The sequence below is a fragment of the Hemicordylus capensis genome, chromosome 4 (genome assembly GCF_027244095.1).
Source record: "Hemicordylus capensis ecotype Gifberg chromosome 4, rHemCap1.1.pri, whole genome shotgun sequence".
Lineage (NCBI taxonomy): Eukaryota > Metazoa > Chordata > Lepidosauria > Squamata > Cordylidae > Hemicordylus > Hemicordylus capensis.
The window spans coordinates 111571239-111594647 of NC_069660.1; the positions used below are offsets into that span (position 1 = coordinate 111571239).

Sequence of the window (23409 nt, forward strand, 5' to 3'; positions counted from 1 at the left end):
AAGGCCTATTACATTTTATTATGTGGTACTTTTTTATAGAATTATGTTTCTTTGAAGTGTTGTACTATTGCACTTGTTAAGACCATAAAAGCATATTCATGGAGGGAGAAATCTTTTAAGTTTCTGGGTTTCAAAGCATAAGGGAAAAAATGCATAGAAGTACAAGAATATCCAAGGCTACTTATTGTTGTGAAAGCTGAGAGCTCCAGCTCTGCTTAAATGCTTGATTGTTTGATGGAAGCTGTTATGGGAATTAAAAGTCCATAATTAATGTGCTTGCTGGCATAACAGGTTTGTTTTTTTAAAGAAAAACTTTGAGACTGTATTGAGGGTATGGAGTTCAGTTTTTAAAAATATGTTAATAAGATAGCTCAGAGCACACTTGTGCATACATCTTAATGCGGGAGTAACTAATATGCAATCTAATACAGTATAAACATCTGCTCTAACTAGTTAACTTCTATATTAGACCTTCAAGCTGTATTTGAGCTGTAGGTGAGCAACTCTCTGAGGCTGTAGAATAGGGATGTCTTCTAAATCTCATATAGCATTTTTAGTAGTATTAATCCATTATGTAGCTCAATTGGGTAGTGTTCCGATTTTTAACATGCTATGTGAAATAGCTTTTTTTAAAAGTTGTTTAAAGATTCACATTTTCCTGGTGAAACCAAAACACTCTCCCATTGGCTGAGGTGATTATGAAATCAACAGTGTCCAGCCTTCCTGCAGGCTTTTGATCTGTGTTGGAGGGTGTGTTGCCCATTCAAGGCATGGGAAAGGACAGAAATGTCTGAACCCGGCCATTGATAGGCCTGCACTGTTGCAGGGTGGAGTTTATTACACACTCAGTTCGCTAATTTGATTATTCAATAAAGTTGTGACCCTTTTACCCAATTTGAAATGTGTCTGTGTCTTCTTTGCAGCTAGGGTGTGGGGACAATTGCTTTGTGCTAATCTCTGAAAATGACTTAATAAGGATTTGTAAAAGGAAATTCTGGAAATGAAAGGATTTGTAAAAGGAAATTCAGGAAATCTGCCATTTGTAATTTCTTGCAAGATCACCAGTTTTTTCACTGGCAATGAAGATTACATTGGAATGGAGATGAGGGGAATGAAGACCACAGGGTTAGTTCTATAACAAAAAAAAACTCCCTTCCCAAGATATTGCTGTCTTACATGGCATGCCAGTGTAGGGGGGAAATATGTTTGATTCCCCCCCTTAAAAAGGGGGGAGGGTTGACTGTGGATGTGGGTGGGTGTGTGATGAACAGTGCCTGTTTTCTGCTATTTATGTCTTTTCACTCTAGTAACAGCTGAGAATAATTTCTGTCAGGGCTGGTGAAAACTCTTCCAAATAAAGGGCAAACATTATTGCACTTAAATGATTTAAGCCAGGTCTCTGAGGAAGATTGGGCCTGCGCCCCTATATCATGTAGGGTAGTGGTAGTGTGCACTGTCAACTTCTGTTTGACAGTGCCCCTTAATTTTACCTCAGAGCTGCTAGGCCCCAGAACTAGGGATGTGCAAAATGTTTTGAGCTCAAAACAGGCTATTTCAAGGGTTGCGAGCTTAAAACAAAACACCCTTAAAATAAAGGGCCTGTTTTGAGCTCAAAACAAAATGACCCCATTTCGAGTCAAAACATTTTGAGTGTTTCGAGTGCCATTTTAGAGGGCTGTTTTTTTCTGGGAGAGCTGGCCTACTAATTGGTGAGTAGACCAGGCCTCCACCCCAGACTTAGTGCATCGGCCTACCTCGGATAACTGGTCTACAGTCCTCCAAGGCAGGCCAATGCTCCAATTCCTGGTCTACCCGCATCACATGGCAGGTAGACCTGTCCTCTGAAGCAGGCCAATATGCCAAGTCTGGGGCAGAGGCGGCAGTGATGAATATTTATATACTCTTCTTCAACCAAGTTCTCAAAGCGGTTTACATAGAAAAATAAATATTGCATATATAAGATGGTTCCCTTACCATCCCCAAAGAGCTCACAATCTAAAAATAAACATAAGGCAGATACCAACAGCAACAGCCAATGGAGGGATGCTGTGCTGGGGGTGGATAGGGCCAGTTGCTCTCCCCCGCTTAATATAAGAGAAGCACCACTTTAAAAGGTGCCTCTTTGCCAAGTCAACAGGAGTACTACCTCACGTGATGGGTAGACCAGTCCAAGGCAGGCAGGCCACTAATTCCGGAGCAGAGGCCTGGTCTACTCACCAACCGCTATAGATAGACCAGCTCTTCCTGGAAAAACAGCCCTCCAAAATGGCACTTGAAACACTTGAAACATTTCGAGTTTGTTTAGTTGAAACAGGCAGCTTGGCGGCTGTTCCAACGAAACTTTTAGAGCACATCGCATTTTGTTTTGAGCTCAAAATGAAACACAAAATCCATTTTGTGCACATCCCTACTCAGAACTCGTATCTGGCTTTTACAACCTCCAACTTTGTACCTCATAAGTAGAAGAGGCTGCTGAATTCTTGTAAGGGCCAGCATGCCCAGGATGTTTAGGCCTGACAGGCAGGCATCCAACTGGTGCAACTATACCATATGAGGATGGAAACAGCACCTGTTGATATTTCCGCTTATACTGGCATGCCATATAATAGGCAGTTGGGGGGCGGGGGCAGAGGGGAGGTTTGTTTTTAAACAAGTTATAAAACTAGTTCTAATCCTGTGATCTTCACTCCCATCTCCACTCCTATTAAATTGTCCACTGCCGCCCCTTCTCCACAGCTGTCCCCTTTTTAAAAACACTGCCAGAAAATAATAATAAACAAACAAATATTATTGGAGGATAATAAACATTTTATATTTTATTTATAATAGCATTGAAATGGTCCTGACACACAAACAACACGGATTTCTCGCTGAACGCCTTTTCTCTTCTCACTGCATCTACCCAAGCTTTTTGTCATTTCTTTTCTTTAGGGAGACACACAAATGTGTGTGCTTTTTGTTGTGCTCTTGCACAGTGGTATCATACACCATTTGTACCTTCTGGATTTTCCCAAATCATGGTTGTTTGGGGTCAGATTACTGCAGGAAACTTCGCTCTCCATACTCAGAATCAGAGGTGCACCTAGGTAATTTTGGAGCCTCGACTTAAAGGCCTTTGGAAGCCCTGCCCCCACTGCAAATTAAGCAGCATCATTCTTGGCTGGGCGACCACACCACCTGGGTCAGACTGGATTTGGGGGGTCCCAAGGGCTGTGGAGGCCCTGGGCTTGGGCCCCAAAGTCCAGGGATAAGAGCGCCTCTGCTCAGAATGACCAGGCCTCAAAGACAAAGAGCACTGATGATGTCACAGCAGAGGCAACATGGCTACTGCCTGTTTTGGGGGGGACGTGGCCAAGTAGAAATAGCAAGCCTTGATTTCAGCTGCCTGAGCAAGCCAGGTGAATTGTAATTGCTTTTTGATGAGAATGAAACACCAAAAAAAGGGTGGGGGAATTGACATATTTATTCCTCGCCTAAGAAAGAAAAGAAACAGGCCAGAATCAGAATTAGCAGACCACAATGTTGCTTTCGTTTTCCAAGATTAGATGCCCAGAAGTGGATCTTTCTGTTGATTTTCCTGAACTGATTTAATTAACTGTGAGTAGTACCCTCATTTTGTTTAATATTCTGTGCAGGTAGCCCTGGATAGCTCTGTGGTAAGATTATATTTATTAAACCACAGGAGAATTATGTTATAATATTAACTCTATGAATACTTGCCAACATTTCTGTTTTGACTAAGGGACCAGGGCAACAAGTTTTTATAGCAACTTTCCAGTCTCCTACTAAATACATTAATCTCCCATCACTGATACATGGGTCAGAAATCCAGAAAGAGTTTCTGGAAAACTTGGCATTTTTTCTTGTTGAAGGCATTAACTGACATCCGAGAGGGTATTTTTTTAAAAAATCTTTTTAAATGAAAAACACTACTTCATTAAGAAGAGGGTGGCCAGCCATAGAGTATAAAACCTGGCAACCTACAATTCTGACATCAACACACTTGTTTATTAACAAACACCTGGTTGCCACCAGTTCTTTCTCAAATATCATTATTTTCATAACAATTTCTGGAAAACAATTGCCATGTTCATTATGGTGGCCTAACCATAGTGTATGATATTTGACAGTCAAGCAGCCTACTTTTTAACATACAGCATGCTTGTTTTTGTTTTACTGGTAAGCAGAAAAAAGCATTGTTGCACCCAGACCCAAGGAGACACGGACACAGAAGTATTATGGAGGAACTGGTCACTTTATTAGGGGTACAAGGTTTTAAGACAGTGCCTGCACAGGCACGGCAGCTGGGGTTGGCATTCAGAGCAGCAACAGTGCGGGCTCGGATGGGGGGGGCACCACGTGGCCACCCCCGCCCTAGAATCTCATGGCACAGACACCTCGGCTCCAGGCGGCCCACCTTCCAGAAGGGGGCGCCCTTCGTTGCCGACCTAAGGTCAGGACCCTGCAATTTACATCACCTGTCCGACGCTGTAAAGCCATACGGAAGGGTGTCGGTTGCAGGGAGGTGGGAGCAAGGCAGCATCCCTGATCTGTAAAGCCTCAAGGGATCTGCCCCTCCACCTTACAGCTAAAGCTTACCTAAGGTGCCGCACCGCATCAGCCGCTCACCTCCGCACTGTGCCCGCCAACCCCGTGGTAAAAGTGACCACAAGCTATTCCCTGGCTAACTAATCAATCCCGCTAAGCAACCTTGCTACTAACTGGTATAGGTTGAGGCAGGCGAAAAAAGGTGCACGCGAAGGCCAATCAAGCGTATACCCAAAAAATTCCTGCCCGGCCCCAAACGGCGACCAGCAAAGCCCAACCTATGCCAGAGGGAGGGAGGGAGGGTGCTCGGTCAGGGAAGGACTGAGCCGGCACAGGCCTGCTGCCGGTTCACTGCTGCTAGCCCCGCCTCCGAGACGGAGCCGGGCCAATGGGAGCTAGCTCCCAGTGCCACGTGCTCCAGGGGGTGGGGCTGAGGGCAAACAAGCCGCTCAGCCTAGAGCGGCTGCGATCGGCTGGCTTGCACCCAGACCCAAGGAGACACGGACACAGAAGTATTATGGAGGAACTGGTCACTTTATTAGGGGTACAAGGTTTTAAGACAGTGCCTGCACAGGCACGGCAGCTGGGGTTGGCATTCAGAGCAGCAACAGTGCGGGCTCGGATGGGGGGGGGCACCACGTGGCTACCCCCGCCCTAGAATCTCATGGCACAGACACCTCGGCTCCAGGCGGCCCACCTTCCAGAAGGGGGCGCCCTTCGTTGCCGACCTAAGGTCAGGACCCTGCAATTTACATCACCTGTCCGACGCTGTAAAGCCATACGGAAGGGTGTCGGTTGCAGGGAGGTGGGAGCAAGGCAGCATCCCTGATCTGTAAAGCCTCAAGGGATCTGCCCCTCCACCTTACAGCTAAAGCTTACCTAAGGTGCCGCACCGCATCAGCCGCTCACCTCCGCACTGTGCCCGCCACAGCGGGCGTCAGCCTAGCTTGACGCCCCGCCACCCCACAGGCCTAACAGCACTGTTGCCAACCCCAGCCGCAGATCGTCTAAGAAATACCTCATACCAAGGGGGGACAAGTGCACCCCATCACCCCTGAATAACTGGGGGAGCGAGAACGCGATGTCGTTGTGTGGGATGCACCCACCCCCCTTTGAGGCGATGAAGCACGCCATGGCCGCGTTCACCCCGCGCCTAGCCCTATCTACCTTGTTCTGCTTCACCGCCCCCCTCCAGACTCGCCGCTGAGTGATGTCAGACCAGATGACCACCAGCCCCGGGCACCAGGAGAGGGCGACCACCAGGTCCTGGGCAATCTGTCTTGAGAGCAAAATGCCAGACTGGTCCACCAGGTCGTTGCCTCCAAAATGCAGCAGCAGGACATCCGGGACAGGATTCCCTTCCAGGAACTCGTGCAGCATCGGCAGGAACTGGGCCCTCCGCATGCCCCGCCGGCCAAGCCACTCCACAGTGGCCCAACGCCCCAAACCAAGCTGGGTTCCAGGGTCGGTGCTCTGCGCCCACTTGCGTGCCCAGAAAATGAAGGAATGGCCCAGTATGAGGACTCTTGCGCGCTGCCCGGCCGCCCTCGGCCCAGCCGACTGAGGCCCTGCGCAAGAGGAGAAAGCGTTAGGAGTGGCACAAATAAATGGTTCGTGGGTGGGTGGGGGTGGGGCAGAATTTATGCGCCCATCTACCGCACGTATCGGCGGTAAGCTGCTGACCGCCACCTGCCCAGCCGCCGGATTTCCGGGCCCGAATAACCCATCCGAGCAGCCACGGAAGCCGCCCCAATCCGAAAGGAGTGGGGGGCCAGATCCTGGGTAGGCACCCCCGCCGCCACAAAGGCTCTCCTCATCACCGCCCAAAACTGGAATTGGGTCACGTGGCGCCCATTAGCGTGGATAAAGAGGCACCCCATAGCTGAACCCCTGGCCTCCGTGTAGTCCTCCAGTGCACGGACTGGGCACAAGCCCGGGTCGCCAGCGGCATGCAGCGCGACACTCTGCCCCTTGCCTCTCTGATCTGTTTTTGAAAACCTAAGGTGCAGTACCACCCGGGAAGCACCCATGGTGAGGTCACTGAATTGAAGTACCCTACTCGTGGGGCCGCGCCTGCTCCTGGGGAACATCTCTCCAACCCTAAAGGCCCCGAAGAAAGCAACCAAGGCTGCCGCCCTGAACAGGACCTCCTCATAAGGAGACGCACAAACCCCGGCAAGTTGCCGCAGTGCCAGCTGCAGCACCTCTGGGGTGACCGGCCTACGTCGGTCAGGTTTCACGGGCGTCTCCCTCGCCCAGCCCTCCAGCATGCGCCGGACCCTGAAGTCCCCAGAATGGTCGGGGAGGCCCCTTGCTTTCCCAAAGAAAGCCAGCGCAGCCAAATGGCCGGCCATGGTGCTCACCGCCAGCCCCTGGGCACGGAGGTGCACCAGGTACTGCATCAGCTGTTCCGGCGGCACAGGCCACACATGGACCAATCCTACCTGAGCTCTAAACTGCAGAAAGGCCCTGACCCTTTTGTCGTAGGCAACCCGTGTCCTGGGCGCTATGGAGGCTTGGATGGCCCTAAACGCCTCTACATCCCAAGGTTCCACAACCATTCGGGCACCTGCTCGGGCTCCTTGGCGGCTCCAGGTGCCAGCTTCCGGAAGCGCTGCATCTGGAAGCGAGACAGGGCATCTGCCACCTCGTTCTGCACCCCTGGAACATGCTGGGCGGTGAAGAGCGTGTTATGGCGAAGGCATGTTAGAACCAGGGCCCGCACCAGCCCCATCACCCTCTGTGATTTGGAAGTCTGGCTATTAATAATCTGAACCACGGCCAAATTATCGCACCAGAAACGCACGACCGAGTCCTTGAAGGACTCGGCCCAAATGTGCACCGCCACCACAATGGGGAAGAGTTCGAGGAAGGTGAGATCCCTTGTGATTCCCCGTTCCGACCAGCTGCCCGGCCATCGTTCCGCGCACCAGCGCCCTCTCAGGTACAGGCCGAACCCAAAGCCGCCCGCGGCGTCTGACTGAACCTGGAAGTCGGCCTCGAGCAGCTGGGAAGAACGCCAGAATGACACCCCATTAAAGGACTCCAGGAACCTGAGCCAGAGCCCCATATCCTCCCTCATGGCGGTAGACACCCTAATGAGGAAATGGGGTCGATTACACCCCACCATGGCGTCACACAGGCGCCTTAGAAAGGGGCGGCCTGGAGCCACCACCCTGCAAGCGAAGTTCAGGTGGCCAACCAGCGATTGCAATTTGCGTAGCGTTACCTTCCTAGCCTCTCTGCATTCCCTGAGCAATTCCCTCATGATGCCGAGCTTGTCCCCGGGGAGGCGTGAGAGCTGTCCCACCGTGTCCAGCTCTATCCCCAGAAATGTAAGCTTTGTGGTCGGGCCCTCTGTCTTGTCCTTAGCCAGTGGCACCCCCAGATCCCCGCAGAGTGCCCTGAATGAGCACAGTAAGTGTAGGCATTGGCCAGAGCCCTCCCTTCCCCCGAAAATAAAGTCATCTAAAAAGTGAGCGGAGGAGCGTAGCCCCGCCCTCCGGCGCAGTGCCCATTCCAGCATAGAGCTGAAAGCCTCAAAGGCCGCACAGGAGACCGAGCATCCCATGGGGAGGGTTCTGTCGATGTAAAATCCCCCTTTAAATGCGAAGCCCAAAAGGTCAAAGTCATCAGGGTGCACGGGCAGGAGGCGGAAGGCGGATTCAATGTCGCACTTCGCCATCAGTGCCCGAGGCCCGCAGCCCCTGATCATGGCCACAGCCTCATCAAACGATGTATACCGTCCTGAGCAAAGGTCCGCCGGTATCCCATCGTTAACCGAGTCGCCCCTTGGGTAGGACAGGTGGTGGATAAGCCTATACTCTCCCGGCGCCTTCTTAGGGACCACGCCCAAAGGGGATACCCGCAATGTTGGCAGTGGCAGCCTGTCAAAGGGGCCCAGCACCCTCCCCAGAGACACCTCCTTGGCTATCTTTTTCGCTACTATGTGTTCCATCCCCCTAACCGATTTTAGGTTGCGTGCAAAACTATGGACCCGCCTGGATTGGCACGGAATCCTAAACCCCTTCACAAAACCATCCTCAATATAGCGTGCGTGCTCCCTGTTGGGGTAGTCACGCAGCAGCCTCCGGAGCACCGGGATTTTAATTGGGCTGGGGCCCTTTTCCAGCCGTGGCTGCTGGGCCCTTTGCCCCTCCCGGGCCTTGGTATCCCCCTTTTCCCCTAAGGGCTTTGGCCCGCTGGCAGTAGATACTGGCGTGCCGCCCACCGCAGAAGCCACAGTCATGCCGGTACTTGCACGGGGAGCGGGCACACTTCCCGTTCTTGTTAAATTCCCAGCACACCAGGGGACCTTGAACCCCCTGTGCGCCTGAGGCCGAAGCCGCTGACGCTGCCGGTGTTTTGGAAATGAGGTGCCCGCTGTCGGCGCGCTCGCCAACCAAGGGCCTCGCGGGTGTCATAATCTGAAGCCATAACTCGGGGTGCTGCCTTTCCCAGGATATACCCGCATTGCTGGAGGCGCGCTCGCGGAACGCTTGGTCGTAGCGCTCCCAGGCATTACCAGCAAAGTCCATGAAGGCTCTGTGTATAATATCAAAATACTTAACAAGAGTGGGGCCCCGCTCAGGATATTTCTGCATCAGAACACCCATGTAAATTGTGTACCCCGAAACCCAATTTGCCCAATTATGCTCAATGGGCTTCCGCTTTGTCCTCTCCTTGTCCTTCCCCTGGGACCCCTCCTTCTCCAGTGGCTCCGGCTCCTTGAAGAGCAATTGGAACACATCAATGCACTCTCCTTTCCAAATCCGTTCCTTAACTGCCGGAAGGAGGTGGTCCCCCAAGGGTACAGGCCCATCCCCAGTATGCCAAGCAGAGCTGAACTGCGCCGTTGGCCCCTGGTTGGGCAAAGCAGCGCTCCCCCCTTGCCAGACAGGTGGCGTGTGGAGATGCCCAGTTAACTGGCCCTGGGAACCACCCGTATGGTCCGTAGGGGGTGCTAAAGGGCAGTCCCCACGGCCAGGCCCCCTGTGGGGACTCACCATTGTTGTCCCTGCCGTCTCCTGGTCCTGAGTCCGCCGGTTGTGTCGTGATCCCCGCTGGTTCCTCGTGGGCAGTTCCCGCTGCCGCCTCCAAAGCTGCTAGACGGTCAGCAAAGCCCTGCATTAGTTTTGCCTTCTTTTCCGCCCTGTTTGACTTTTTTGCATGTGGGGGCACCCCCGAAGGCCCCCCGCCCGCCTCGTCGCCCTCTAGAGTGGTGCGCTGCCTCTCAAGGGCCTGCAGCCGTGCTATAAACGCCCTGATGGCGCCCAGTTCCAAATCGCCCTCATCGTCGGAGGAGGATTCGGCGGGTGCGTTTGGCCTCTTAGGTGGCCGCGTTGGCTTGCCACCCTTCTTGGCTGGAGCCTTCCCACCCTTTTTAACTGGGGCTTTCTTAACTGGGGCTTTCTTAGGGCCCATGTCCCAAAGGATGAAGCTTATGGGCCTGTACCCTGCCCTCAAGTGCGTAAACGAGTGACCTGGCCGGCGCAAGGCCTGACTGAGGCCTACGCTGGCAAGGAAGGCCTATGAGTCACAGCGCCTGCCCCACCTAGCCGTGGTAAGGCCCAGCCCCACTGAAAGGCCCCCAAATGAAGCTTAGGCCCGGCAGGGGAGGCCCACGAGCCCACCAGGGAGGCCTAGTCAATGCAGGCCCCCAAAATGGGTGTGTGGGGGGGGTTAGGCCCTACAGGCCCGACAATAAAGGCAAAGGCCGCCCTTAGCAGAAGGCCTAAATGGGCCCTGGGTTGAAGGGGTTCACACAGTTCAAGCCAACACCCCCAACGTCCAATCAACCCTCCCCCCAGATGACCGGGTTAGTCAATTGCCCCCCCGCTGAAGGCCTGGCGCGGCCTACTGAGGGCCTGGGGCGGCCTGCTGCCCTCACTCGATGCTGGGCAGCTTGGGCCTGCCGGGGCCTAGAAGCCCTTGTGTGGAGAGGCCCGAAGATCAAAGGCCGTTCCGAGGAGGACTTAAAAGCCTCTCCTGTGATCCCCCCAGAGCCCGTTACCACAGGCGGCCGGGCTACAGAGGCCCTGGCCGCCGAGCCGCTCCGATCCGCTGCTCGCTCGAAGGGCTGCTGCACTGCTCCCCGACGTTCCACTCCCGTGGGCCTCCTGCTCCGGCTTCCGATTCGGGTACCCAGCCGGCCACGTGGAGGCCCCGAAGCCGAGCAGCAGCACGTCCTTCCTTCTGCTCGGTCAGGGAAGGACTGAGCCGGCACAGGCCTGCTGCCGGTTCACTGCTGCTAGCCCCGCCTCCGAGACGGAGCCGGGCCAATGGGAGCTAGCTCCCAGTGCCACGTGCTCCAGGGGGTGGGGCTGAGGGCAAACAAGCCGCTCAGCCTAGAGCGGCTGCGATCGGCTGGCTTCTCATGGGGTGGCAGGTGCTGGTGATTGTGATCGGTTTGCTTGCCAAGATGTTGCTTTATTGTGTGCATAATTGAGAAGAGCAGGTGACAAAAGCAAGTTTGTACATTAATTTACACTGCTCTATAAGATCTGATGTCACATTCCAGCCCTTGATGTTCTTTTCTAATAAAAGTAATTTAAAAATTACAAATATTTTAGAATTTTATTGATAGTTTCAGAGATGGCATTTCAGAATATATGGAGTATCTGAAGGATTTTATGGAATAGGTAGGAGAATATCTGAAATGTGTGTGTCCGTCCGTGCACATTCTGCCACAGCATATTTTGGATGTTGCCATTTCTTTCCAAAACAATCTCAAATTTTGTTCCTCTGAGCATTTGCACATCACAAATAATGGCACCTTAACTTCTGTATTCAACAGTTTAGTGTTTTTGCATATCAAATATCACCAGCCTGAAAACAAACTGCATGTGAAATGCAAATGTAATCTTTGATCTACATTTTTTTAAGGCACAGTTCCTTGGCTGTGTTAAAAATCTTAGGTTTTCATAGTTGTCCATTAACATATAGCCACCAAATGTCATTTCCTAGGCATTGCCAACTTTGAATTCAGGCACAAAGTGAGCTTTTAAAGAGACTTCTGCTAAGCAAATGAAGTGCACAGGTTGACGTTCCACATTCAAAAATGTTGAGCATTGACCTTTAGGACTCCATTTTCAATAAGCAATTAATAGCATTGGATACGTTTTGCCATTAAACTGATAAAGAAGGTGTAGTGGATGTGGTTATGGAAAATTTCAATTCCTTCTGACTCAGCCTGTTAATGCTTAACTCACTGACCAATCTGTGTCAGCTCTGCAGCATGAGGGAAGGCTCTAACATTGAGTCACTCCTTTCCTCTGCTTGAGAAGCAGACTGGCTGGCTTATAAAAACTTTAACTTTCCAAAACCCAGAAAGAAAGAAAAAATAAAAAATTCTGGTAGGGTAAATCTCACTGCCACCAAATCTCTCATATAAAACTAGGCTGTCTCTAACAGGAATTGGAGTGATTAAAAATCCCCATCTCCCTCCTCTTTCCCTTTTGTTACTGGGCAAGAGTGAAGGAAGGAGGGGAAACACCTTTCTCTCCTGTGTATCTGCCTGCACATGGAGCTAATTGTTCATTTGGCCAAGCTGTCCTTGAGATGCATTTTTCACAGAGATGTCCACTCCCACCTCCTGCTGGTTGAACAGCCAACCCTCTGAGGCTTGTAAAAAGTAAAGAACAGAAAAATAAAACTTTTATTCAAATACTACAGACTGCTTCTGCCTGAGGCTTTCTCAGCTTTTAGAAAATAATACTTATTAGGTTACAAGATTACTTAAAAGCATCCAGGGTATTCAAGGTGGCTCGCTTTAAAACTTGGATACTCAGCCTTGTAGCCTTGGCTTCCTGTTCCCTTGAACTCACCAAGCTCCTGATGAAAATCAAGCTTCCTGCAATCCTGTCTCACAAGGATCTACAGTTATCTTGCTGCAGCAAAACTCTGTTGCATGTCCTCTTCTCTCGTCCAGCACAGATGTCCTTTCTTCTTCCCAGAATTCCCAGCAACAGTCTTTAGGTCCCACCCATCTGGCGTACTGATTGGTTGAGCCCTGGAGTTCACCAGCCTGTCAGTCAAGACAAGGGTTTATTTCCTGTTAACTCTTTAGAGGGAGGGAGACTGGTCACTACAGAAGGGTTTTAGCTAACAAAAATATTCCTTTCTTATTACAAACGGTTAGAAGAAATAGGCATACGCCTATGTGGCTATATTTATCACAGAAACAAATGTTAGGTATAGAATATAAAGGCACACTTTGCAAGAGCAGCATCAGTTTTACACATGCAATGTCAATTAATATGGTTTTCCTTATGGTTTCCCCCCTGCTAACTTGGCAAAGAGGCATCTTTTAACATGGTGATTATCTTTCTTTAGCAGGGGAAGAGTAACTGGCCCTATCCACCACACAGTACCTCCAGTGACTGTTGCTGGTGTCTAATGTTTCTTTTGAGATTGTGAGCCCTTTGGGGACAGGGATCCATCTTATTTATTTATCATTTCTTTGTGTTAACTGCCTTGAGCCATTTTTAGAAGGGCGGTATAGGAACGGAATAAATAATAGATAGATAGATAGATAGATAGATAGATAGATAGATAGATCACCATCAGCCATTACAAAAAGCAACTTTACTGGGAACAGCCTATATTCTGTGACGATATCTATAATAACAGCAACAACATTGATAACAAAATTCAGCCATCCCAGGTCCTTGGGAAGGACTCAATGTCTGGATAAAACAAACCAGTCAATAACACCTGTCTGACTGTGTAAACAAGAAATAATAATAATATGTATTTACTTGTAATTAGACCTGTAATATGATACATGATGTGCTTTGATCCTTTCATAAGGAAGCTATTTATGTGTATTTGACAGGGGGATGACCAAGTGCACCATTCTTGGTGTGCAATGCTCAAGCAAGTTCCAAGTATGACAGTGTTAGAATGCTTATGTTGTGTGGCAAAAATGTATGTAAAATGCTATGCACACACTGCTGTTGTTGGCATAGAAATTTCCAACTAATTTTGCTTTCACACATGTGATTAACTAATCAAGGCGTTTTTTGCCCTAGATCAGCCTTGATTTGTTTGCCAATTTTATGTAAGAGATTTGGAGTTGCTTCACTGTATATTACTTGAAAACAAGGCCCTTCTTCCTCTTCCACACTCTACATTGATTCAGACATGTATGTTCATTACTTGATGAATGAAGAATTGTGTGGTAGTTCATACGTTTGAATTGCCATCCAGTCAAACACCATGGACAGTGCTATTATATTAACTTTTATATTGATTGATTGATTAAGTGCCATCAAGTCTGTGTTGACTCTTAGCGACCACAGAGATAGATTCACTCCAGGATCATCTTTCTTCAACTTGGCCTTTAAACTTTTATATTACATGCTTTTATGTTACACGATGCTTTTCAATTTTGCTATCATACAGCAAGAACATCTTCAACCCTGCAGAGAAACCCTGTAGAGGAACAGCTGGTTTCTCACTGATCACAGCTGATCTTGGATGCCTTGTTGATAGTCTCCATGGGATAAAGGAGCTGGTAGAGATCAGCTGTTGTCTCTGTTGAAAGGCTGTGCACCAAGAGGTTGCTGAGTAATGGGTTGCAGCTGCAACAGATGGTTCCAGTGACTAGTTGCTCATTAGTAGCTGAGTGAGTAATTGAAAAAGGGTGCTGCACACTTTCTCATTCAAGCCTTCATCCAGCTTCCCACTTCCAATCCAGTTTCCCATTGTGTATATGTTCATCTGGAATTCACACCGATGGCTACATGCAGGGGTTTACCTGCTGGGAAGAAATATGCTACTCGCAGAGTAAATGCTAATCTATCCACTGTAGGGATGTGCAAGCAAATGCATATGCGGTTCCTGCTTGTTCTGTTGCATTTCTCCTGCAGCTTCTTCTGCAAGGAAAAGTATGTCAGAGGTGCTTCTGTGACCAGCAGTACCAATAAAAATAGAGTGCTCACTCAGTGTTCATGAACAAAAGAGGCTGTATTTCAAGTTTTCCATAGCCCTTCCTGGCACTTGGTGGAAACTTACCTGCCTTTGGGACTTTGTGGCCAGAAGACCCAAAAGCATACGTTTGCATTTATTTTGTGCAAACAAAAGTAAATGCAGAAGTTTGTGCAAACATCAAACTTAGCCAGTGCCTTCTGTGCTCATTAAAGAAAAGTTGTCACTGTACAATTTCTCTTCATTGCGAGGTGGTGGGTTTGTGGCCATGTGTGCTTGGATGCTCATCCATCTTTACTTGAAAGAGAGATTGAGAAGGTGCAGGGGTCCTGATTTGATACATTGAAATCAGTTGTGCAAGGGCTAAGGTCAAATTTTAGTGCATTTATTATTTAATTAAAAATAACAAACATTCATAAATTATATAGCTTTAATAATGCCTATGCCAGGGAATCTCCTGGATCTGTGCATCTCATTCATCCCTTTCCTATCACCCCTCCCCAGAAAAAAAGATATCTTCTCTCCTCTATTTTCTTGTGTAAGATACTTTGTTCTTGCAGCCCCCTTGCAGCATGTATAAACTGCTTAGAGAGCTCCGGCTATAGAGTGGTATATAAGTGTAAGTGCTATTGCTATGTGTTGTGGCTCCTGATGAACATTTGGCTAGGGTCCTAAGGCACAATGCCTGAAATGTTTCTGAAAAGATGACTTATGTATCTGTTCTTCCTATATTGGTTATTCTCCTTGTCTGTGTATCTAAAGTGCTTCCTTTGTTCTGCATGCTCTTCACTAGAGTTTGCCACTTGTCTGTTTATAATTTTCTAGGCATGGATTGGTGGAGCTGCATGTCACACACCTTCATGTATGGAACTTGTTTTTAAGATCTTGTGCTGTGATTGGTTCCTGAGTTGATATCCTGTCCTCTGATGTGATAGAGATCAGAAGGTAGTCAACATGTTGACATATCTCCATGAGTCACTGTGTATTTTTTCATATTCCCATGGGAGTTGGGAGCTGAGACTTCACTAGGGGAGAGTAGCATGTTAACCAAATTTAGTCACTGCTGTAATTGGTCTTGCGGTAGACCAATTGTCCTTGTGGTAGACCACGAATTGTTCCCTTTACTAAGCAGGGTCTGCCCTGGTTTGCATTTGAATGGGAGGCTACATGAGAGAACACTATAAAATTACTCCTTAGGGCAGGAATGGCCAGTGTGGGCACCGCCAGGGGGACGATGAGAGGCACCTTTAAGCACAAACTAATAGATGCTTACCTCCGCTCCAGCTGCAGCTGCAAACTACTCAGAGCAGCAGCGCACTGCCTGGCACTCCCTGCAGTGGCTGATCAGCTCTGCCACTCACCTGGCCACTGGTGGGGGATGGGCTCCATGGAAGCCAGGTGAGTGGCGGAGCCAATCCGCTGCTGCAGGGAGTGCCAGGCACCTATTAATTTGTGCTTAATGTTGCCTCTTACCACTGCCCTTGGCAGCGTCTGCACCAGCCACTCCGGCCTTAGTGGATGGGGCCGCTCTGGGAAGAGCATCTGCCTGCTTGTATGCAGAAGATTCCAAGTTTCCTCCCTGGCATCTCCAAGATAGGGCTCAGAGAGACTTCTGCTTGTAACCTGGGAGAAGCCAATGCCAGTCTGTGTACACAATAATGAGCTAGATGGACCAATGATCTGACTCAGTACATGGTAGCTTCCTATGTACCACACCCCTAGCTGTGCCACATCCCCCCTGATACTATCATAATACTTCCACCATCACAGTATTTCCACAGATTATGAAGTGTAACCATCTTCCTGTGCCATCATCACTTGGAGTTACCCCAAGAGGATTTAGTCACAATCCTATCTTCTTCCGACTGAATGTAACTTGAGCATAGGATTGTCCATTAACAATACTTTGCAGTACTTAAACATACTTTTTATTAAAGCATTTGTATAGTGCATTTTAAATATTTAAAGTGCTTCCCATGCATTATTTTGACGAAACCTTACAGCAGCTCTGTAAAGTAAGTCATCATTGCTTGCAGATGAGGCTTGGCCAAGGCCACTCATTAGTTCACAGCAGTGGTGAGATTTGAAGCCTTGTTTTGCAGTTCTGTCTCGTAGCCACTATACTACACCAGCTCTATTAAATGCACTGACTGGCATCCACTCCAGTGCTACAGTAATGCAAACATGTGCTAGCCGCTAAGTGGGAGCTTGCGTTCCAGACTAGTGTTGCACCAGTGGAACAGGATGCACTTCTACAACCGGTGGTACACCTCCTGATGCGAGATGGGTTCGTCAGTCCATATAAGTTGCAGGGAATAATGTAAAACTATCCACTGTTCTTGCTCTGCAAGTGCAGCACTTGCACAAGCAGACTAAGACTGCAACAGACAGTGGTGGATTTAGGCAGAGACAGAGTAGGCACTTGCGTATGGCAGCAAAATTTGAGGGGCAGCGTTTTAAAGGTAAGGGAGGGCTTTCCCCTCACACACACACACCCCACTGCAGATGCCACTGTGTGGCCATGGCTGACCTTATCCTGCCATGCACAGCAGCAGTTTTTAAAGCGAAAAGGAGCGGGGTCCCCCTCTTGCTGCAGCGGTGGGGAAGGCAAATCCTTGGCAACCTACGGGCCGCAAAAGGCTTAATCCCACCTGCCAACAGATTGGGCAACTCTGAGCATCCACCACAGCTACGCATCGTCCTAGCATATGTGCATCATTTCTTGCATTGGTGCAGTGTTAGTCTAGATGTCAGCCACTTATTAAAGTTAATGCAGATCAATTGTGCCTAGTTTATTTCCTTTTTGTCAGGACTTCTGTGCCTCTATGAAAAGCAAGAATTCAGCCACTGAAGCTTTTCCCAGCATGGAGGTGCAGTGATGGGCAAAATGTCTTCTATTATATTTTCTTCTGCCATGCATCTGCTGAAATCAAGGAGTCCTGCCAGTTAGCAAATTTTTCCTTGCCATTCAGCAGTTAGAAAAGAGAGACATTGTCTGACATGTGGTGTAGAAAGCAAAGGTCACATTCGAAACTGTGCGATAGCTTCATGATTTCACTTTGATGGAGAGATTGTTCTGGGCTTGAGGGTGAAAGCAGATGGGAGGCTATGTTGGCAACTGAATGTTAACTTGCATCTGCTGCCGAGGATCTACTAATAGGCAGTGCAACATTTTACTCTTGAAGACTACAGAAATGCCATCCTTACATTTCAAAATGAATGAGGCAGGCAATAAGTGCAGATTGAGACAAAGCATACCTATGAAGTGCACAAGGTTTGAGTTTTCTTTCCTTACAATAACGGTGAAGTTGCACCATCAAGTTGGTGTCAACTACTGGCAACCACAGAGCCATGTGGTTTTCTTTACATTAAAGGTAAAGTGTGCTGCCAAGTCGATTTCGACTCCTGGTGCCCACAGAGCCCTGTGGTTTTCTTTGGTAGAATACAGGAGGGGTTTACCATTGCCTCCTCCCACACAGTCATAGCCAAAACTATGATGCCTCAGGATGATGACTCAGAATCCATGATGCCTCAGGATTTGGAGTCACAAATTACTCTTGACAGTGCTTTGCTTTTTCAAATACTGTCAGGGGCGTGGCTAGGGGAGAGGGGGGCCTGTGTTCACCCCTCTCCCCAATGGCCCCTCGGAGTGAGGGAGATAATGAAGAAAATAGGGTAGGATGGAGCTGGGAAGCCCTCAGGAGCTGGGGAGCCCGGGTTCTTTGAACCCATCTGCTCAATTATAGCTACACTCCTGAATACTGTCACAGAAATTAAGAGGACAAGACAGGCAACATGCCTGTTGCTATGGCTTAGTCTTTTGGAATAGGCTGCTGATGACCTTTAATTTCCAAGGGTTCCTTCTGCCATGAATGGACACACAGACATTTTAGGTGGTAAATTCTTGTACTTGTTGAGTGCATCCACAGTGATGCTAGTGGAAGGCATTATGGCGGTGTTCCATAATGATGTGCAGCAATTAGTGGAAGAATACCCACTAGCACTAGAAGAGGCTGTGAAGGAGGTACTGCAATGTCCAATAGTGCAAGAGGTTGGAACAGAAGTTACTTTTTCTATGTAACAACCTGACACAATGTCTTTCTGGCACATAATAATGCACAACTCAAATGCCCTAGTTGGCCAGAGGGAGCCATCACTTGTTGTGCAGGGGCTAAGGTCAAATTTTAGTGCATTTATTATTTAATTAAAAATAATAAACATTCATAAATTATATAGCTTTAATAATAATTTTTAAAGACAAAAAAACAGGCAGCATCGGGTTCCTGCCTATGACGGGATCTCCACCCAATGGGCTAGTAGGTCAGAACCTAAGAAGAGCCCTTTGAATCAAACCAAAGCTCCATCTACTTCCGCACCTAGAGAAGCAAACAAGTCACAGCCCTGTCCTGCTGTATGACCCTAGGGTTTGGTACTCAGAGGTGGACAGCCTATGGACAGGGAATATTCATTTAGCTCTCATAGCCAAGAGAGGGTTGCACTAGGCGAGCACAGTTTTTCAGAGGTTCCACCCTGCCTGTCAAGCATATCCACATATAAACAATCCACAAAAGCACCAAACCTTGGAACCTGAGTGGTCCATGTTCACCAGAGGTCCATGCTCCTTTGGTGAAGAGTTGGCAGGAGCATTTTTTTTAAAAAGCAGGAGATTGGGAAACAGCTGTAGATGTTACATGCTGGGAAAGTGATTCACTGAAGCTGATGGGAAGGCTTCCTTTAGACAGCCAGATGGACAAACACTGCCTTTCACAGCCTCCTCGTCTTGCTTTCTGGCATTCACCTGGGCACCAGTGGCCATTGCTCTGGATGGGGATGTCCTCATTGCTTCCCATCCTCTGTTCATTGCCCTCTTCTGTAGAGGGCTTGCGGCAAGGGTAAGAGGGGATAATAGAAGAAGAAGGTGAATGAGGAAGAGTGAAGGGGGAGAAAAGAATGGGAGAGAAAGAGAAAGAAAGGCAACACTATTTAAAAAATGGGCGGGGGGGAGAGTCCAAGAGTGAAAGGCTGGGAAAGGGAGACTGGGTGGGTAGCGGGTGGGGAGAAGAAGGAAAAGGGGGCTGAGAGAGGAAGGGATCGAAGCAAAGGCTTGAGGAGAGGAGGGAGACTGGGAAGAGGAGACAAGAAGAAGAGTTGGGTGAAAGGGAGGAGAACCAGATAGGGGGAGAAAAGGGGCTTGTGCTCAAGCATAGGAGCAGGAAAGAAGGGCCATGCACACTTTGCCTCAGGCAGTTGCCTGGGAAGGCAAGACAAGCCGCTGCTTGGTGAAGGCTCCCCTCTTGGCCCCAGCAAGCTGCTCTCTAAGCCAGGCTCAGCACCTTTCAGCTGTCTGTGCGCAACTGCCCTGCCCTGCCTCCAGCGTCTATTACCTGAGGGCCCAGAAGCATGACAGCACCACCAGCAGGACCTCAGCAGAGCCCAAGGATGGAGGACAAGGGCCCTCCTTGCTTTCAGACTAGTGAGAGCTTGCTTGCTTGCTTGCTTGCTAAAGAGAGGCCTGTTGTCTGACTGCTCAGAGTCTGTCATCAGTCCTTTGTTCCCTTCCCCGCACCACATGTTCCCGAGCTTACAGAAGCCTGTCGCTGGGGCTTCTAGTGGCAGAGCAGCCCTGGCCAGCCAAACCCATGTACAGACAATTGACTCTGAGCTTGAAGGTTCTCTTTTCCATGCCTGAGGAGACTCAACATTGGCAGAAGGGAAGTGGCAGGAGGGAAGTGGGAAGAGAAGGAAAATGATCTACCTCCCGCTACCTACCTCCTTGTTGCTCCTGCTCTCCAAGGCCCTCCCTCAACTCCTTCCTCCTGCTTCCATGCCCATGTGGCTTCCTGGTAGCTGGCTGTTTGCTTCAGTGCCACTGACAGGCAGGTGGGAGCATTGCCTACACACCCCAAGCAGAGGCACTCTTTGGACCGGACATTGGGGATGAAGTCCAGTCCCTGCAGGCCTGGGGGGCCTCCACCGCAGGCCTGGAGGGGCCCTCTAAATGGTGCTGCTGTCCCACTCACCCCATGCTGGGCAGCCAAGTGTGCCAGCACGATTAGCGTGAGAGACACCTGAGGCAAGACACCAATGCCTTGCTCCTTGATCTTTGCAGTGGCCATCTCCTTTTCAAGGACTCTGGCAAGCTTTGAAAGTGGTACAGGAAGCAGGAAGATGGAAAGTTGCTAGCAGCCTCTTGTTTCCTCCTGCTTCTTGTAAGCTTTGCAAAGAGTGTGAGGAGAGGTGCTCCTTGCAAAGCTTGCAAAGGTCAAATTGCTCCCAAAGAGTTGCTCCAATAGCAGAAGTGGCGGGTGGGTGGGCGGACATCTTGCCACCCTGCTGACATCCCAATAATCTGCTGCCTGATGTGTCCACCTCCCCTTGCATCATTAAAGGGATGCCCCTGCCTGGAGTTTCTTGATAAAGGCTGATCAGTAAAAGTGAGCCACTCTGTGCCCAGTTAGCAGGAGTTTTCTAAATCCAGGAAATGGAAAGAGCAGCAACAACTGCAGTGATAGCTAGCATGCTGCTGGGTAGGGAAGGGCTGAGACAACCAATGGAAATAGCTGGTAAGGCAAGCACAGGGTGTCCCCTCAGTTTGCAGCTTCTGCCAGTTCACTGCCTAAAGTGACTGCCTCTTGGAATTCGTCTCTTGGAATTGAGCATTACAGTAACTATGAGAATTGGTTTTCATGATTTAATTATTTCCAAATGTGATTTGACCAAGGGGGGTTATGATGAATCTTAGGAAACAAAGGCTGTTGATTATATTCTACTTATTTGACTGAGTCTCATATATGATATAAGCCACACAGCAAAAACTTTCTGTAAATTAAAGGGAACTTTTAAGGAATGTTTCCTAGTGTTTTAGAACCTATTTATCAGTCAAGGACAGAGCAAGATGGAAAAAAGTATTTCCTTGTGAGTGTACATTTAAGCTTTTAAGCTGTAATTGAAGAAAAGAAGTTCAAATAAAACCATAAAAAATGGAAATAATCACCCTTGCTCTGCATGATCTCAGGCAGCGAGACACTTGAGAGCTAAAGGACATCTTTACAACAAGTGCTGACTGAGTGCCAGCTTCAAACAGTAACCCACTAAACCTACTTACCTCTTCATGAAAACCTATCTGGGGTCAATACATAACAGAAGATCCAGTTCCTACTCCATAAATAGGGTGCATGGAAACACAGCAGCACCCCACATGCAACCACCCCACCATCATCTGCTTGTGCTGTTGTGCAAGAGGGCTAAGTATCTGGAGCCTTTTCCAATGCCCTGGAAGTGTTTCGTGAGATCAGAAACTCTTCACTGATCCTCCGTGAAATGTTTATTAGCCACTTCCAGAGCACTGAAGGCACTACAGACTCTTAGCCTCTTGCACAACAGCACAAGTAGAGGATGATAGTGGATCTACACAGTGTTCCCGCAACCCTGCTTACATATGTGCAACATTAGTCACGATGTCAGCCAGTGTTTGTTTTTGTTGTTTGACATGGTTATTGTTGTTACCCATTTTCCCCCCTCATAATTGCATTAAAAATTTACTGAATTGATATGCTTTTCCAATTTCAGATATTTCACTGGGGGGAAAAGAAAAGATGAAATAAATAAATAAATAAATAACTTTATTTGTTAGCTGCACCATAACAAATTGTTCTCTGGGCAGCTCACAACACAAGTATAATTCATTTACAGTATTAATGATGCCTGCTAAATCGCTGCATGGCTTGGTAATCAACAAGCACAAATAAAATGGTAGTATGCTGAAATATTTGTGTGGATTTGTAGAGGATGGAGATGATAATGGCAATGGACTACAAAGTTGGTTTCTTATCCATTTATAGCATCAGAATCCAGTTGCAATAAATACATTTATTTTAAACTTGGTGGCATAAAGCATATTTTTATGTTATGAGCTAGTGGCAGAAACGAAGTCCAAAGCAGGACCTGAATCAGAAATTTGTGTGTCAGGTGGTGATTCAGCCTGTGAATATGATCATCCAGCTTTGGCCAGTGGGAGAAACTACAGCCCTAAGCTAGAGCCGGTCAGACCCGTATGTAAAGACTTCTAAGCCAAGTTTTGCTTACTGGTCTTACCAGCTTGAGGACTCTACTTCTGCAGCTGCCTCCTGGTTGCCTATCTGCCACTTCTCCTTGCCTCACTTTATCTCTGCCGTGCTTTTCCTACCCTCTTTAGTTGGGTCTGATCGCAGAGCTACTAAATTATCACATTAAAAAAACCCCACCAAAACCTTGTATTGTTCCTCCTCTGTCCAAAGCAGTGAAACACACTAAGGCAGGGATATTGCAAAAGAATACGTGACTTAGATCCAGCAATTGAGAGGTCTCAGGAAGGATGCAGCTCTAGCATCATTTGGACAGGCTTTGATGCCACTTCTAACAAAGAAGAGTTCTTTTATCTTCTCTGCCCCTTTTCCTGACTTTTAATAATTTTCCTGACTTCACCTTTTCTCTGGTCATTTCATCATTTGAGTACTTAATCTCCTGCTTCCCATCCTCAGATACACAGTGCACAGTTCTGCTAGCTCCCCTTGTATCCCAGTGCCTGTATCTCAATGCCTCAAAGAGTCACTGTTCAGCTGTCTCCCCACCTGAACTCCAACTACATCCCCAGTGCAATGACATCTCCATCTCATAGCTGGCTTCTCTCGCGACATTGATTCCCTTCCATAGCTTGAGATTTTTCAGAAGCTCATCGTTCTTTTAATCTGTCCTACACAGAAGTCCAATTCATATTTTATGTTCCACTCAAGTACAATCTGTGTACAATGTAAATACATACAGCTCTGAATGCCCATCTGGTTATTCATGCATTAAGTTTAATACATATAGAAGCTATTCTCATAATCAGTGGAAAGCAGGCTAAGGGTGCTTAGCCTGCTTCCCACCGATTGTGAGACTCAAGCCTGGTTT

At 48.4% G+C, this 23409-nt stretch overlaps 2 protein-coding genes across 7 annotated transcripts in view; one reads left to right on the forward strand and one right to left on the reverse strand.

Annotated features, from left to right (window-relative positions):
- ST6GALNAC3 (ST6 N-acetylgalactosaminide alpha-2,6-sialyltransferase 3) overlaps nt 1-23409 on the forward strand; it is a 610078-nt gene that overhangs the window by 278215 nt on the left and 308454 nt on the right. The window contains exon 1 of one of the 6 annotated variants that reach the window (XM_053249826.1): nt 3468-3597. The exons of the other annotated variants lie outside the window; for them this stretch is intronic. The gene's annotated coding sequence lies outside the window, so the exon portion shown is untranslated. Of the gene's footprint in view, nt 1-3467; nt 3598-23409 lie in introns of those variants that run through there. 6 annotated transcript variants of the gene reach the window in all.
- Nucleotides 4235-10910, reverse strand: LOC128324798 (uncharacterized). Its single transcript, XM_053249819.1, has 2 exons — nt 9555-10910; nt 4235-6116 (listed from the first exon to the last, which is right to left on the reverse strand). The coding sequence occupies exons 1-2, from the start codon at nt 9970-9972 to the stop codon at nt 5491-5493; spliced, it is 1044 nt and encodes a 347-aa protein (XP_053105794.1). The 5' UTR covers nt 9973-10910; the 3' UTR covers nt 4235-5490.